This window comes from Melanerpes formicivorus, unplaced genomic scaffold (genome assembly GCF_026170545.1).
Source record: "Melanerpes formicivorus ecotype bairdi unplaced genomic scaffold, bMelFor1.0.p_v2 SCAF_87, whole genome shotgun sequence".
In the NCBI taxonomy this organism is placed as follows: Eukaryota; Metazoa; Chordata; class Aves; order Piciformes; family Picidae; genus Melanerpes; species Melanerpes formicivorus.
In genome coordinates, this window is record NW_027142439.1 from 1,622,927 (window position 1) to 1,640,715 (window position 17,789).

General features: G+C 46.3%; 1 protein-coding gene across 4 annotated transcripts in view; it reads right to left on the minus strand.

Annotated features, from left to right (window-relative positions):
* LRCH1 (leucine rich repeats and calponin homology domain containing 1) overlaps window positions 1-17,789 on the minus strand; it is a 113,804-nt gene that overhangs the window by 698 nt on the left and 95,317 nt on the right. For 3 of the 4 annotated variants that reach the window (XR_010990694.1, XR_010990693.1, XR_010990692.1), the window contains 2 exons: window positions 14,986-15,243; window positions 3,028-3,114 (listed from right to left, as the gene is read on the minus strand). Coding sequence is in view for 1 of the 4 variants with exons in the window: in XM_068165214.1 (XP_068021315.1) it covers window positions 3,001-3,114 (114 nt within the window). In the remaining 3 variants the exon portion in view is untranslated. Of the gene's footprint in view, window positions 3,115-14,985; window positions 15,244-17,789 lie in introns of all 4 variants that reach the window. The other variant, XM_068165214.1, reaches the window with a different exon arrangement.

A 17,789-nucleotide genomic window follows, 5' to 3' on the forward strand; every position in this document is an offset into this window, starting at 1 on the left:
CCTTCTTGCTGTCTACAACACCCTGAAGGGAGGTTGTAGCCAGGTGGGGATTGGTCTCTTCTCCCAGGCAATCAGCACCAGAACAAGAGGACACAGCTTCAGGCTGTGCCAGGGGAGGCTGGATGTTAGGAAGAAATTCTTCACAGAGAGATTGGCCATTGGGATGTGCTGCCCAGGGGGGTGGTGGAGTCACCATCACTGGAGGTGTTTACGAAGAGACTTGATGGGTTGCTTGGTGCCATGGTTCAGTTGATTAGATGGTGTTGGGTGATAGGTTGGACTCGATGATCTCTGAGGTCTTTTCCAACCTGGTTAATGCTGTATTCTATTAACCATCAAAAATCTCCTAGTGGAATACTGGTGAAGATATGGTTGGAGTCAATGATCTTAAAGGTCTCTTCCAACCTAAATGGTTCCATGATGCTGTGTGTAGCTTTGCTTAGATGCTCATAGTAGTGTCAAGCATCATCCTTCCAAAAAGTCCTTATGCAATAGTTCTCTCCACATTCTCTTGCTTAGAAGTTTTGTCCTCCCACTGCCTTGCCTCTGTTTTGCCATCCGGTATTCCGCCGCCGACCCCTGACCGCCAGAGCCTTTTCAACACATGCTCCTTTCCTGTCCTCAGTCACATCACTGAGCTTCTCCTCCAGAAAGAAAAATGCATGTTCCAGTGGGAGAAACACTGTGCTGGAGCTGTTTGATCTACAATGTGTGATGACTGGAGGTGTTTTAGGAAGAGACTGGATGAGGCACTTGGTGCCGTGGTTTAGCTGATTAAATGGTGTTGGGTGATAGGTTGGACTCCATGATCTCGAAGGTCTTTTCCAACCTGGTTAATTCTATTCAGAAGCATTTAGAATCTTCTAAAAACCTCCTTAAAAATGCTAGACATAAGGCTAAAGAACCTGATCTTCTATTGCTGAGGTGGGCTTAGAGGCCTGATCCTACAAACATTTCCTACAGAAGATTGTAACTAAGTCTGTGGGGGGAAATGAGAGACCACAAGGAGAAGCACTGCACCCAGCAGGCTGGGTCTGGAAGGTCAGGGCTTTGAGGCTGCTTTTGGCTTTTTATCTCTTCTTGAAGGAATCATTGGGAAAAAAAAACCTGGGAAATCTTCTTGTTAATCTTCTTAGTTCTTCACAGAAAGAGAGATTGGCCATTGGGATGTGCTGCCCAGGGAGGTGGTGGAGTCATCATCCCAGGAGGTGTTCAAGACAGGCTTGGACGTGGCACTTGGAGCCATGGTTTAGTTGTCAGGAGGTATCATAGTATCAGTCCGGGTTGGAAGGGACCACAAGGATCATCCAGTTCCAACCCCCCTGCCATGGGCAGGGACACCCCACACTACATCAGCCTGGCCACAGCCTCAGCCAGCCTGGGCTTAAACACCTCCAGGGACGGGGCCTCAACCACCTCCCTGGGCAACCCATTCCAGGGCTTCACCACTCTCATGGGGAAGAACTTCCTCCTCACAGGTTGGACTCGCTGATCTCTGAGGTCTCCTCCAACCTGGTTGATTGATTCTTGTGCTGTTTTTCACTCTTTGTCCTGCAGTGCTGCAGTCCTCCAAGGGAGACCACCAAGTTGCAGTGCAAAATCAGCTGTCAAGCCACGCGCTCCTAACGCAGGGCGTCCGCGTTCCCGTGGCAAAAGTTCCGAGGTCTTGTGCATAGTCAAAGGAGCAATCCAAAAATAGTTGTCCACATTTCTCTTTCAAGTGTGCATCTTCCCTTGTGTGGGGTTTTTTTTTGGTTGTTCTTTTTCTTTCTTGTTCCTCCCCTCTTTCGAACCATCTCTGTATACGACCACAAGGGGTGCGCCCTCGCTTTCAGCCAACGCGGTGTGGAGTGGGGGAGGAGAAAAGTGCTGCTGGCATGTAGGAAGCTCAAGGGGAATGCAGAGGGATTCTTTGTCCCCAGCGTTCTGCAAACTGAACAAGCAAAGAATTGGCTGCCCTCTCCCTGTAAGCACCTATTTAGCTTGCCCTTTGTTGGTTTGTAATCTTCCCCCTCTCAGCAAACACAACTGGAGGAGGCCCCCGGAGCCACTGCGCAGCGAGTGGAGTAAAAAAAACCCTAACTCAATCTTTATATTAAAATAAAGTGTTTAACCACAAAAAAAGCAGTAATAAAATACAGTTTTCCTAATTTACACTTTGCATCCAAAGGATGAATAACAACTCACTAATAAATAATATTTATATAAATATTTGATGTCTGGGGGCAGGGGAGGGGGGGGAGGGGGTGTGTGTGTCTTCAGAAAGGCGATGGAGGCCGAAGCGACTGCAAGGAGGGGGAAGGCAAAACCTAACGCGGGCGCAGTCTTCAAGCTGCGCCAGGGGGGAGGTTTTAGGCTGGAGGTTAGGAAGGAGTTCTTCCCAGCAAGAGAGATTTGGCCATTGGGAATGTGCTGCCCAGGGAGGTGGTGGAGTCACCATCACTGGAGGTGTTCAGGAAGAGACTTGATGGGGTGCTTGGAGCCATGGTTTAGTTGGTGAGATGGTGTTGGGCTATGATAGGTTGGACTCCATGATCTCGAAGGTCTCTTCCAACCTGGTTAATTCTGTTCTACAAGTCTGATTTCCTCTCCCTGCTCTACCCCACCCCCTCCACCCCCCCCCCCCAAAAATGATTACAATGGTTCTTAATTGAATAATACAAAGGCATCTTGCTGCAAGACAGCTGTGTGCTGCACACATTCTTAAGTGGCAGAGAGGTGGCTTGCTTGAGTAAGCACTGTACAAAGTGAGCTATTAAAGCAGTGAAGCTTCAGCTTGCCCTGGGAAGTGTTTTCTGCTCCGTCTCTGGTTGGCAGTTCGACGCCCGGCTGCAGTCTGAAGGCCAAGTTTACCATCAGAAGTGTGAGAATACTCTTGGAGCACTTGGGGGAGGGGGGGTGTGTTGGGAGTTGGCTTTTTGTCAATGCAGTCTGCAAAGGTGGGCAGTGTTCTGATTCTCTGGTGGCACAGTGGAGCTGGTAACAGCAGAGAGAGCAGCTTCACGTGAATAAAGCTTGTTTCACTGTAGTTACATCTAGCAATGCTTGAACTGTTATGCTCACTTTTACCAAGCCCTTTTCTTCTAGGATGTGATGTGGTAGGCAGAGCTTCTCCTAGAAGGGGACAAACAAAGGAGGAAAGATTAGGATGTTCAGCACTGCACAGCCTTGCTCTACAAGATCATGGTCAGAACACAATGCCCAGCAAGCAGCAACTGTTTTCCCATGTTTAATTAAAAAGAACTACCTGTTACTTTTGAGAGAGAGTCTCTGCTTTTGCTCTTTTTATACCTATCAGTTAGGGAGAGATCTGTTAATATGATGGTAGGCTGAACATGAGCCTGCAGTGTGCCCAGGCAGCCAGGAGGGCCAGTGGCATCCTGGCCTGCATCAGGAACAGTGTGGCCAGCAGGAGCAGGGAGGTCATTCTGCCCCTGGACTCAGCACTGGTTAGGCCACACCTTGAGTCCTGTGTCCAGTTCTGGGCCCCTCAGTTTAGGAAGGAGGTTGACTTGCTGGAATGTGTCCAGAGAAGGGCAACAAAGATAGAGAGGGGTTTGGAGCACAGCCCTGTGAGGAGAGGCTGAGGGAGCTGGGGTTGCTTAGCCTGGAGAGGAGGAGACTCAGGGGTGACCTTACTGCTCTCTACAACTACCTTAAGGGGGGTTGTAGACAGGCAGAGGTTGGTCTCTTCTCCCAGGCAGCCAGCACCAGAACAAGAGGACAGTTTCAGGCTGTGCCAGGGGAGGTTTAGACTGGAGGTTAGGAGGAAGTTCTACACAGAGAGAGTGATTGCCCATTGGAATGGGCTGCCTGGGGAGGTGGTGGAGTCACCATCACTGGAGGTGTTCAGGAGGGGACTTGATGGGGTGCTTGGTGCCATGGGTTAGTTGTTTAGATGGTGTTGGATGACAGGTTGGACACGATGATCTTGAAGGTCTTTTCCAACCTGGTTTATTCTATATTCTATTCTATATTTTAAGCATCAGAAACCAACCTGTTCTGTGGCCAGGAGTGTATGTAAGCATCTTAACAAAGAGTGAAGGCCAGCAAGGTACACACCGGACCTTCCCCTACCCAGTGAGGTAATGTGGCACTGCCTGCTGTTGCCCTTGGATGTGCTGCCCAGGGAGGTGGTGGAGTCACCATCCCTGGAGGTGTTCAAGAGGGGATTGGATGTGGCACTTGAAGCCATGGTTTAGTTAGTCCTGAGGTGCTGGGTGACAGGTTGGACTTGATCTCTGAGGTCTCTTCCAACCTTGGTGATTCTCTGTGTGTGTGTGTGATAGGTTGGACTTGGTGATCTCTGAGGTCTCTTCCAACCTTGATGATTCTCTGTATGTGTGTGATAGGTTGGACTTGATGATCTCTGAGGTCTCTTCCAACCTTGGTGATTCTCTGTGTGTGTGTGTGATAGGTTGGACTTGACGATCTCTGAGGTCTCCTCCAACCTTGGTGATTCTGTGTGTGTGTGCGTGACAGGTTGGACTCGATGATCTCTGAGGTCTCTTCCAACCTTGGTGATACTGTGATACAGATGGCTGGGCTTGGGGACAAAAGGCTGGCTGTATTAGGCAAAACCAGTTCTGCCACTGAGCTCTAGACAGGTGGGCCTTGGTCCCAGGACATACACCTTTGAAAGCCATCCACCATGGGCAAAGCATTTCCTTCTGAGTGATGAGCAACTGATTTGGAAATATGCAGGAATCGACTCTGGTCACAGCAGTCATGGCCAGGGAGGAAACCTACTAGCTGTCCACAGAGGCTGTGGCACCAGAAGGCTGTCAAAGTGTAAATCCTGCATCTCCTACAGGGAACAAGACACCCCTCCCCCCCAGGGAATAAATACAGAAAGCCTTGCTGGGAGCTGTACTGCTGTGTCACGATGGGATGGGCTCTTTAAAGCAGAAGTGTTTTCTAATGCACCTGGGCATTCCCATGAATGAACCCCATGACACTGTGAATCCAGGCAGCAGGTCTGCAAAGCTCAGTGGAAAAAGCTGGACTACACCACATGAACCATCTCTGCAACTGTGAGACTTCATTGCCACAGGATGAAAGTCAACAGCGTCAAGTGGGATGACAAAAAGTATACAGAGAGGAAAAAAAAGCCCAAACTGTGCAACACAAACACATACAGACAGTGCCTGCCTCAAGGAGTCCTTCAGTGGCAGTCCTTAAGGGCCTATCAGGTCAGATATAAGTTTGAAAAGGCACCACCTGTGTGCTCCAACCTTCTCTTCTTTCCCTAAGCATCCATACATGAGGTTCCTTAAGATGAAGAGGATCGGTTTGATCTTCTCAGGATTGAATCTCTCTCTTGGCTGGGCAATAAACTTTCAGCTTCTAAACCTGCTGATGCATTTGAGATTCTGCTTTAATTGATTGCCTGTCCTCTACTGAATATTCTTGCTTCTGTAAGTTCAACTAAGGCTCTCTATCCATAAACCTGGAGCCTGGAGGAGAGGAGGCTCAGGGGAGACCTTGCTGTCTACAGCTACCTGAAGGGAGGTTGTAGCCAGGTGGGGGTTGGTCTCCCAGGAAACCAGGAGTAGAGTAGGAGTAGGAGTAGGAGGTGGAGTGGAGTGGAGTGGAGTGGAGTGGAGTGGAGTGGAATGGAATGGACCAGGTTGGAAGAGACCTTCAAGGTCATCGCATCCAACCTATCATCCAACACCACCTAATCAACTAAACCATGACACCAAGCACCCCATCAAGTCTCCTCCTGAACACCACCAGTGATGGTGACTCCACCACCTCCCCAGGCAGCACATTCCAATGGGCAATCACTCTCTCTGTGTAGAACTTCTTTCTAACCTCCAGCCTAAACCTCCCCTGGCACAGCTTGAGACTGTGTCCTCTTGTTCTGGTGCTGGTTGCCTGGGAGAAGAGACCAACCCCCTCCTGGCTACAACCTCCCAAGAGGACAGAGTCTCAAGCTGCACCAGGGGAGGTTTAGGTTGGATGTTAGGAAGAAGTTCTTCCCAGAATGTGCTGCCCAGGGAGGTGGTGGAGTCACCACCACTGGAAGTGTTTAGGAAGAGCCTGGGTGAGGCATTTGGTGCCATGGTTCAGTCGATTAGATGGTGTTGGGTGATAGGTTGGACTTGATGATCTCAAAGATCTCTTCCAACCTGGTTAATTCTCTATTCTGTATTGTGCATCATTCTTGATTAGTGTTTGAGAGCTACACAACTGACAGCCTTCTCTTCTAAAGCAGAAGAGGGAACTTGGTTATTATTTCCTAAGCCTGCAGCTGAATGTGGGGCTGAGGTAGCCTTCCAAAGCTGACAATGAGACCTACACCATCTCCTAAACGTGACAAATTTCATCTGAACGTGTCACACATCAATTTCTTATCTAAGCCCTAATCACTCTCTTCAACACTCTGTAAATGGCTTTCATCAACTCTGCCTCACAGACTTCCAAAAATCACAGCTTTGGGGTAATATAATTAGCTGTTCTCAGAAGAAGGAATAATCACATCTTGCCAGGGCCTGAATCCAGAGCACACTGACAATCAGCTCAGCTTTTCTGCATGACAGCAGCTAACCTTGGCCCAAGGTCCCAGTCTTTAAGTTCAGCTGCTGTCCCTGAAGCTACACCTCCTGTCCCTGACCTTGAAGGTCTCTTCCAACCTGGTCTGGTCTGGTCTATTCCTATTCCTATTCCTATTCCTATTCCTATTCCTATTCCTATTCTATTCTATTCTAGTCTATTCCATTCCATTCCATTCCATTCCATTCCATTCATCCTATCCTATCCTATCCTATCCTATCCTATCCTATCCTATCCTATCCTATCCTATCCTATCCTATCCTATCCTATCCTATCCTATCCTATCCTATCCTATCCTATCCTATTCCATTCTACATACTGCACCAGAGGAGATTTAGGCTGGATGTTAGGAAAAGATTCTTCATAGGGAGAGTGATTGGCCATTGGAATGTGCTGGAATGAGCACATTGGAATGAGGTGGTCACCATCACTGGAGGTGTTCAGGAAGAGACTGGATGGGGTGCTTGGTGCCATGGTTTAGTTGATTAGGTGGTGCTGGGTGATAGGTTGGACTCGATCTTGAAGGTCTCTTCCAACCTGCTCTGTTCTATCCTATCCTATCCTATCCTATCCTATCCTATCCTATCCTATCCTATCCTATCCTATCCTATCCTATCCTATCCTATCCTCTAATCTATATTCTATATTCTATTCTATTCTATTCTATTTTCTATTCTCTCTTCTCTACTCTACACCTGCTGTGAATCACAGCTGAGAACCTGCCCAAGCTGGAGATCTCAACACTTCTCTCAAATCCTGGCATGTTGAAACAACAGCCCTGCCCAACCAAAAGAACTCACCCATGACTCTTGGGACAACCAACCTCACTCCCTTCCTCACACCTCTGGTGTAGGCTTTCTGTCCCTTCTGCATTAGCATCAACCCCATAACACTTCAATACACTAGTAGGAATTGTCTGTCTAAAAGTTATCTCTGTTGAAACCATCACTGAACAAACTCCAGAAGGTCAGAAGAACTCTCTACTAATTCTCAAGATCCAGCTAAAAGATCCTCAAAGCACTTGCACAGGGCAGGGCTGCCACTTCCCTCAGAGCAGCACAAATGTTTCTCTTCCTTATCTGCTACAGAAATGAAGGTCTACATTTTTGATGTTCTTTTCCTCCCCAAGAGCACCTGGGGGGAAGGGTTGGAAGCAACCCACTCCCTCCAGACACACAGCTGTTTCGAGGGGATGAAGATGTTCTGAAATCCATCATGAAGCAAACCAACAAAGTCCCTTTGAGGGGGGAGAAAGACCATTGTTTTTTTTCTGAGGAGGCACAAAAAGGAGGCAGCAGCCAGGAGGCTGAGCCAACAAAGCAACACAAGGAAACAGTGAACAGCTGCACCCACAAACACACGTGTGTGCACGTGCACAAGCTCCCAATCCTGGAACAGAATGACTCAGGTGGTGTAGAAGAGATCCAGGAGCACACAAGGACACTAATCCCACAAGGATATGTGACACAGGACACATACATATCTCACATCTATTTTCCTTGGCACCAGATGACTTCCAAGTCCAGGCAAGGGTTTGACTTGGTTGATGCTAGGGCCAGCAGCTTGTCAGCTCAGATCCAGCAAGGATTTATCAAACAAGTCAACTGTGGTCGTTGCATCAAATGGGTGAGTAGGGAAATGACCACACTGCTGCAGCGGGGCCCAGCTGCACTTGGTAGCAATCATACAGAGAAATGAAATTCTACCATTTGGCAAGAGCCCTTCTCTTTCTTGTCTTTGTAGAGTATGGGATTGCAGAGTCACAGGGGACAAAATAAAACATCAATTACCCAACCCAAACCAAAACCACAAACAAAACCCCAAACAACACCCACAAAACCACAAACCCAACACACAAAACCCACAAACCCAACACACAAACAACAAAAACCACAAACCACACACCCAAAGCAAACAAACCAAACACACAAACACCCAATGCAAACAAACCAAACACACAAACCAAACACACAAACACCCAAAGCAAACAAACCAAACACACAAACACCCAAACCCACAAACCAAACACACAAACCACACAAACCCACAAACACACAAACACCCAAAGCAAACAAACCAAACCCACAAACCCCCACACAAACACCCAAACAAACCAAACCCACAAACCCCCAAACCAAACATACAAACACCCAAACCAAGCACACAAACCACAAACCAAACACACAAACACCCAAAGCAAACAAACCAACCCCACAAACCAAATCCAAACACCCAAACCAAATCCACAAACCAAACCCACAAACCAAACCCGCAAACACCCAAACCAAACACCCAAACCCACAAACCAAACACCCAAACCAAACACAAAACCAACAAAACCTACAAACCAAACCCCCAAACCAACCACCCAAACCAAACCCCCAAACTCCCAAACCAACCACACAAACACCCAAACCCACAAACCAAACACACAAACACCCAAAGCAAACACACAAAACCAAACACACGAACACCCAAACCAAACCCCCAAACACCCAAACCAAACACCCAAACCAAACACACAAACACCCAAAGCAAACACCCAAACCCACAAACCAAACACACAAACACCCAAACCAAACACCCAACCCCCCAAAACCAAATACACAAACACCCAAACCATACACCCAAAAACAAACCCCCAAACCAAACACACAAACACCCAAACCAAACACCCAACCCCCCAAAACCAAACACACAAACACCCAAACCAAACACACAAACCCAAATACACAAACACCCAAACCAAACACCCAAACCCCCAAACCAAACCCCCAAACACACAAACCCCCAAACCAAACACACAAACACCCAAAACCAAACCCCCAAGCCAAACCCCCAAATACCCAAACCAAACCCCCAAACCAAACACACAAACACCCAAACCAAACACCCAAAACCAAGCCCCCAAACCAAACACACAAACTCCCAAACACCCAAACCAAACACACAAACAAAACCCACAAACCAAACCCACAAACCCACACACAAACACCCAGAGCAAACAAACCAAACCCCCAAACCAATGACACACCAACCACAAATCAACTACAAACCACAAATCACACACAAAATACACGAAACACACAAAAAATCACAACACAAGCAGAACAAACCCACAGACACAAACCCCACAAACTCAAAACCCCACAAGCAAAACCCCAGAAACAAAAAGGCCACAAACAACACGAACAAATCCCAAACCCACCAAACCAACCAACCCAAAAATAACTTGGTGACCCAATCAAACACTGGGATGTGTGGATGGGCAAATTAAAACAAGAAGTCAAGGGACTGACTGGCCAGGCTGATCTAGCGTGGGGTGTCCCTACCCATGGCAGGGGGGTTGGAACTAGATGCTCCTTGTGGTCCCTTCCAACCCTGACTGATACTATGATACTGCCCAGCATTTAATGCTTGGAGCCAACCACCTGAAGTGGAAAGGCACTCAAAGGAACATCAGGGTCTTGCATTGAGGCAAATTTATGCCAGTAGGTAAAACTTTGACCTTTTGTGAAGTCAAGGACAAATTCTCTTCCTAAAGGGCTGAATAAAAACTACAGCAAAGATTTTCTTTTTTCACAGATCTGCTGCCCAGGGAGGTGGTGGAGTCACCATCCCTGGAGGGGTTCAAGAGGGGATTGGATGTGGCACTTGGTGCCATGGTATAGTCATGAGGTCTGTGGTGACAAGTTGGACTTGATGACCTTTGAGGTCTCTTCCAACCTTGGTGATTCTGTGACCTGTGATGCCTTTTAATATGTATTCCCCTTATCCACTCTTCCTGCTGATGGCTGCATGCACCCAAATGCCAGTTGAAGTACCAAAGACAAGAGAAGGCTGAAAAACAGAGCAAAGTAATTCAGGCTGGAGGTGGGTTGCAGATTGTGGTTTTCCTTTAATTTCCAAGGGAGATGTTAGTATGTTTTGGAAAGTACACACTCAGGACCAGATTTAACAAAGCCAAAAAAATATATCCCCCAAACCCCAGACCTTCAACACTGCAGCTGCAATTCTGTAAGGGAGCCACAGTCAGCTGGGTGGCTGAATAATTAAGTAATAAATAGGTAATATATTAAGTAATAAATAAGTAATGTATTAACTTTTCTGGCCAAGAAGGCCAATGGCATCCTGGCCTGCATTAGGAATAGTGTGGCCAGCAGGAGCAGGGAAGTCATTGTGCCCCTGGACTCAGCACTGGTTAGGCCACACCTTGAGTCCTGTGTCCAGTTCTGGGCCCCTCAGTTTAAGAAGGATATTGAGACACTTGAATGTGTCCAGAGAAGGGCAACAAGGCTGGGGAGAGGTCTGAAGCACAGCCCTGTGAGGAGAGGCTGAGGGAGCTGGGGTTGCTTAGCCTGGAGAAGAAGCTCAGGGGAGACCTTTTTACTCTCTACAACTCCCTGAAGGGAGGTTGTAGCCAGGTGGGGCTTGGTCTCTTCTCCCAGGCAAGCAGCACCAGAACAAGAGGACACAGTCTCAAGCTGTGCCAGGGGAAGTTTAGGCTGGAGGTTAGGAAGAAATTCTTGACAGAAAGAATGATTTGCCATTGGAATGTGCTGCCCAGGGAGGTGGTGGAGTCACCATCCCTGGAAGTGTTCAAAAAGGGATTGGACCTGGCACTTGGAGCCATGGTTTAGTCAGTCCTGAGGTGTTGGGTGCTAGATTGGACTGGATGATTGCTGAGGTCTTTTCCAATCTCATTGATTCTATGATGCTATGAAAATGTACTCTATACTAAGAGGTGACCTAATTGTGGCCTTCCAGTATCTGAAGGGGGCCTACAGGAAGGCTGGGGAGGGACTGCTCAGGATCTCAGGTAGTGATAGGACTAGGGGGAATGGAATGAAGCTGGAGGTGGGGAGATTGAGGCTGGAGGTGAGGAGGAAGTTCTTCCCCATGAGAGTGGTGAAGCCCTGGAATGGGTTGTCCAGGGAGGTGGTTGGGGCCCTGTCCCTGGAGGTGTTTAAGGCCAGGCTGATGTAGTGTGGGGTGTCCCTGCCCATGGCAGGGGGGTTGGAACTAGATGATCCTTGTGGTCCCTTCCAACCCTGACTGATACTATGATACTATGAAGAGACAACTCTGTCTGCATGGTAAGCATATGTAAGGTTCAAACTTTGGCCAGTTGTGAGGGTTACCTGTCTTTATGGGTGGGGTCTGTTCCGCTGCGGTACACTGGCACAGTGCCTGGTCTGGAACACACTCAAACCCAGTGAAGACACAAACTTCCACATCTGCACAACACAAATACAAACCACACCACTCTACTACATCTCTTACATCCCTCCCAAAGCTACTGGATACAGTGGGTAATCAGACACAATATTGGACAGTAAGACAGATGGGTGCTATGGGATGGCAGCAACAGTTTTCACCACCTAATGGACAACCCAAAAGGTAGAACATACTCAGACGTGTAGATCGCTACCACATGAGGAGTGCCTAACACAAGGCACTGGCTGGAGACATGATGGCCACTGTGGGAGCAGGAATAAAATCCCAGCCCTTCTTCTGCCTCAGGCAGCAACACTGGATCATAAAGAATCATTCAGTTAATAGATTCTGAACTGACTGAAGCTTTGTGACACTTTCTCAGCCTCACCAGCAAAGCAGCACCCTTAAAACAAGACAAGCAACACTCAAGGCAAAGATCTGATCAAAGCAGGAGCTGAAATGTCAAGCTCTGAGTGAGCAAGGTACACAGTTAAAAGACATGCCTGGGCAGGATGAGGCTACAAGTCTACAGCTGCCCACCCAAAGAGACAGCAGCTTTTCCTCAAGCATAAAGAAGCTGCTCATGGGAGACTCTCTTCACAACAGCTCTGTGTCTGCACTGGAAGCTGCTAGACATGAAGCCCTTGGGAGAAAAATAAAGTATCATCTGGAAGTCTTTTTTCCATCTTAAAATACACATCTAATGACACCTTTTATCTAATTAAATCTTTTACCTTTCTTTATATAGATCATTTTCATATATGTATGGCTTTTTATATATGTATGCAGATATTGGAGATACACAAACACAATTCCACACATTGGCCACAACCACCCCAAGGCAGTGCTGCAGGCTGGGGGCAGAGTGGCTGGAGAGCAGCCAGGCAGAGAGGGAACTGGGGGTACTGGTCGACAGTAGGCTGAACATGAGCCTGCAGTGTGCCCAGGTGGCCAAGAAGGCCAATGGCATCCTGGCCTGCAGCAGGAATAGTGTGGCCAGCAGGAGCAGGGAAGTCGTTGTGCCCATGGACTCAGCACTGGTCAGGCCACACCTTGAGTCCTGTGTCCAGTTCTGGGCCCCTCAGTTTAGGAAGGATATTGAGACACTTGAATGTGTCCAGAGAAGGGCAACAAAGCTGGGGAGAGGTCTGGAGCACAGCCCTGTGAGGAGAGGCTGAGGGAGCTGGGGTTGCTTAGCCTGGAGAAGAAGAGGCTCAGGGGAGACCTTCTTGCTGTCTACAACTACCTGAAGGGAGGTTGTAGGCAGGCAGAGGTTGGTCTCTTCTCCCAGGCAAGCAGCACCAGAACAAGAGGACACAGTCTCAAGCTGCACCAAGGGAAAATTAGGCTGGAAGTGAGGAGAAAGTTCTTCACAGAGAAAGACTGGCCATTGGAATGTGCTGCCCAGGGAGGTGTGGAGTCACCATCACTGGAGGTGTTTAGGAAGAGACTGGATGGGGTGCTTGGTGCCATGGTGTAGTTGATTAGATGGTGTTGGGTGATAGGTTGGACTTGATGATCTGAAAGGTCTCTTCCAACCTATTCTATTCTATTCTATTCTATTCTATTCTATTCTATTCTATTCTATTCTATTCTATTCTATTCTATTCTATCCTGTCCTGTCCTGTCCTGTCCTGTCCTGTCCTGTCCTGTCCAGAAATCAACCTGCATGTAGATGGTTTTGAATAAGGTTTTGCATCTATGGTAAGGGGATAATTGCAGTTTGGCACTAAATTATTACCATGTGGCTACAAAAATCAGTAAGAATCAAGTTCTTATGTTAATGATCCTCTAAAAGTCTACAGGCAATTATGTTTTAGATATACTGGGTAGGAAGAAATGAAGATTTCTTTCACAGGCACCAAATTGAGGTCTTTTGGTGAGCTAGCTTGAGACTGAATTATGAGTTTAGTCACCAGCACCTGGGCCAATATTGCAATGCCAACATAGGTTTATATTCAAGGTTTTGTGTTTTTCAACCAATTGTCATTTCCATAATCCCTTAAGGACTAAACCAGACAAACACAAAGTCTCACTCAAGTTTTACAACAGATGAACAGAGCACAGAACTAGAAGGAAAATGGAGGCCACCAGTCCAGCACTCTAACCACAGGCAGAGTTCAAACATACCAAAGCCATCCTCCTGGCTAATGTTTGTCTAAGGTACTTTTTAGGATGGAAAATTCAGAGGGTCTTGCCAGGTGATCTGTTTTACAAGCTACTTTGGCTTCTTCATACTCCTTACACAAACAAACAAACAAGCAAACAAACAAACAAACAGTTCCCTGCTTCTTCACAGGTGATAAGACAGAGACAAGATAGTGATGTGACCTGCTTGACATCAGACATAAGAATGGGAGATACAAGACTCTAACGGCTTAGTCTCAAACTCATTGTATCACGCTCTAGTCCGTGACCTTCAACCTGAAACATCCTCTTGTGGGTTTCTCATACCCACTCCTAATTCACAGTCATCTTTGGAGTGCAACATAGCAAATGTTCAGAAGCAGTTCAGCGCTGCTTTGTGCAACAGAGGAAAAAAGCGGGAAACAAAATGTGAGCAGGAAAACATAGCTACTCCAGTGTGGAATTTCACCAGGCCAGTAGAGATGACCAACAATCTTTAAAGTTGCAATACTCCTGTTAATCTAAAGGATTGAAAAAAACCCAACAGTAATTTGAAAGAGAGACCTCTTTGTGCTCTTAATGCCATGCATGGTGAGATAATTGATAGCAACTTAGAAAACACTATTGTCTGCTCAAGTGTCACCTCTTGGACGTGGCACTTGGTGCCATGGCACCTAGTCATGGGGTCTGTGTTGATAGGTTGGACTCGATGATCCTCGAGGTCCTTTCCAACCTAAGTGATACTGTGATACCCCAGCTGCTTCAGTATCTGCTGCCTTCTTGGATTCTCACAAAAAGTAAGACTTGGTCCTGTTTAGCTTGTGAAAAACCCAGAAGTGTGCTAAGAGTGGCTTCATTGCTTCAACACATTCAGTGTGTAGTCTAGGTAACATAAACCGCCCCCCCCAAACTACTAATAAAGAAGTTCTTAAACTAGAGGTGGAGGGGAGGAAAAGAGATGAGACTTGCCTTCAAGATGCTACTCCCTCTCTCCTCTACTTCAAGAGATTAATAGAGCTGTTACAAGGAAGGGAAGCAAGGGACAGGGAGGAGTTTGGAAGACAAAGGAAGGAAATTAAGTACCTGTAATTTGTCAGAGACAAAGCAGAAAGTTTGGGTGCACATGCGCACAGGTTATGCTGTTAGCACATTCCAGTGATAAGTTATGAACATCAAGACTATAAAAAGTATGTGGAAAAGACAAAAGCCTATTAGATCCCAGGAGCGAAAGGCAGAGGTTGACTGTGGGGGTTTCTCCCCGAGGGCCAGCAGAGTGTCAACAGTCTTTCGAATGTGACGAATATCCGACTGCAGGATGTCATACGGAGAGCAGAGGTCAGCCTATCCCGAAGGGCAGCCATCAGAACAGAGAAAAAGTGCACAACATTAAAGATAGGGGAAAAAAAAAATAGAAAGAGATAGATCAATAACTTAGCACAATATTCCAGCACAAACATGTAGGAGCAGCTTTTGGCCTAGCAGCGCCTTAGTCTACAGACATCCCAGCCTTAGGACCTGGAAGGTCTCTTCCAACCTGATCTATTCTATTCTATTCTATTCTATTCTATTCTATTCTATTCCATTCCATTCCATTCCATTCCATTCCATTCCATTCCATTATATTCCGTTCTATTCCATTCCATTCCATTCCACTCCATTATATTCCATTCCATTCCATTCCATTCCATTCCATTCCATTCCGTTCCGTTCCGTTCCATTCCATTCCATTCCATCCACACACAACTCAAAAAGAGAAACTTTTCTTGGTTTTGTTTACCATCAAAAAGGGATTGGATGTGGCACCTGAAGCCATGGGTTAGTTAGTCCTGAGGTGTTGGATGCTAGGTTGGACTTGATGATCTCTGAGGTCTTTTCCAACCTTATCGATTCTATGATTCTATGAATAATAGAATGGATTGGAAGGGACCTCCAAAGGTCATCTAGTCCAACTGCCATGCAGTGAGCAGGGACATCCTCCTCTATTCTATTCTATTCTATTCTATTCTATTCTATTCTATTCTATTCTATTCTATTCTATTCTATTCTATTCTATTCTATCCTATCCTATCCTATCCTATCCTATCCTATCCTATGTCACCATCATTGGAGGTGTTTAGGAGGAGACTTGATGGAGTGCTTGGTTGCATGGTTTAGTTGTTTAGATGGTGTTGGATGATAGGTTGGATGCAATGACCTTGAAGGTCTGTTCCAACCTGGTCCGGTCCATTCCATTCCATTCCATTCCATTCCATTCCATTCCATTCCATTCCATTCCATTCCATTCCATTCCATTCCATTCCATTCCATTCCGTACTGAATGCTAAGCAAGAAGAGCTCAGGCCTTCAAATCCCTCCAAAACTGTGCCCAGATTCACAAGGGTGAGGACATGAAAGTGATCCACTTATTCCAATGACATCTGCACACCTTTGTCTATCTGGGCCTCATTCAAATGCTTAAGTAGAACCAGCTGTAAAACCCAACCTATGCAACAGCAAACAGTGGGTTAGAAAGCTGTTAGAAACACAAGCAGCAGCAGCACCATGAAGTCTCAAGAGAAAGCACCCAAAGAAATGGTTAGAAGTAGGCAAAAATCTCTGACATAACCATCTAAACCTTGATATTCAAATACCACCTTAAATGATACCCTGGGATGGAAACTGAAGAAGTCAGTCTAGTACTAGCTAGCTGCTTTTCATAAAGCTCCTGAACTGAAGAATTTGACACTGAAGTCCTTAGGTAGACTTTTAAGTCATCAGCAGGTTGAGACTCTCATACTGTTGTGGAACGTACCAACGACTTCACGTAGCAGCTTACTCCAGACTAGCTCTATAAATAATGAAGTGTCATAAGCAATATGAAATATGCATGTACAACATATTTAGCATTCAAATCAAACCAGCAACAACCAGTACTTTGGAAATGCAGTCTAGGATACACCAGTTCACATTGCAAAGGAAACCTTGCTGTCAACAAAGGCGGCGAATACTTACTGAATCAAATGATATGAAGTAAGGAAGGGATCCCCTGCCTCAGAGGAACACAAGCACTGCTTTAGCAGCTTTTCAGTTCACTTGCTTAATGAACTGACAGCACTTCCAATGAACAAAGACTTGGAAGTTCAGATGGTTGCATGGTTTAGTTGATTAGGCGGTGTTGGATGATGGGTTGGACGCGATGATCTTGAAGGTCTCTTCCAACCTGGTCTGGTCTATTCTATTCTATTCTATTCTATTCTAGTCTAGTCTAGTCTAGTCTAGTCTAGTCTAGTCTAGTCTATTCTATTAATTTCTAGTCCATTCCATTCCATTCCATCCCATCCCATCCCATGCCATCTCATCACATCCCATCCCATCCCATCCCTGGGTTTTGTTAATGCAAAGTTTCAAGGTCTAGCTGGCAATACATTAAGACTTTCAAATGTTACAAAGGCCCCACTATGCCAAAAAGAGACCAGCAAATGTGGAAGTCATAGCTGCCATCCACACACAAATCATAAAGAGACACTTTGCTTTGCTTTGTTTACCATCAAAAAGGGATTGGACATGGAACTTGAAGCCATGGGTTAGTTAGTCATGAGGTGTTGGGTGCTAGGTTGGACTTGATGATCTCTGAGGTCTTTTCCAACCTTACTGATTCTATGATTCTATGAATAATAGAGTGGGTTGGAAGGGACTTCCAAAGGTCATCTAGTCCAACTGCCATGCAGTGAGCAGGCACATCTTCCACTAATTATTCTATTCTATTCTATTCTATTCTATTCTATTCTATTCTATTCTATTCTATTCTATTCTATTCTATTCTATTCTATTCTATTCTATTCTATTCTATTCTATTCTATTCTATTCTATTCTATCCTATCCTATCCTACCTTACCCTACCCTACCCT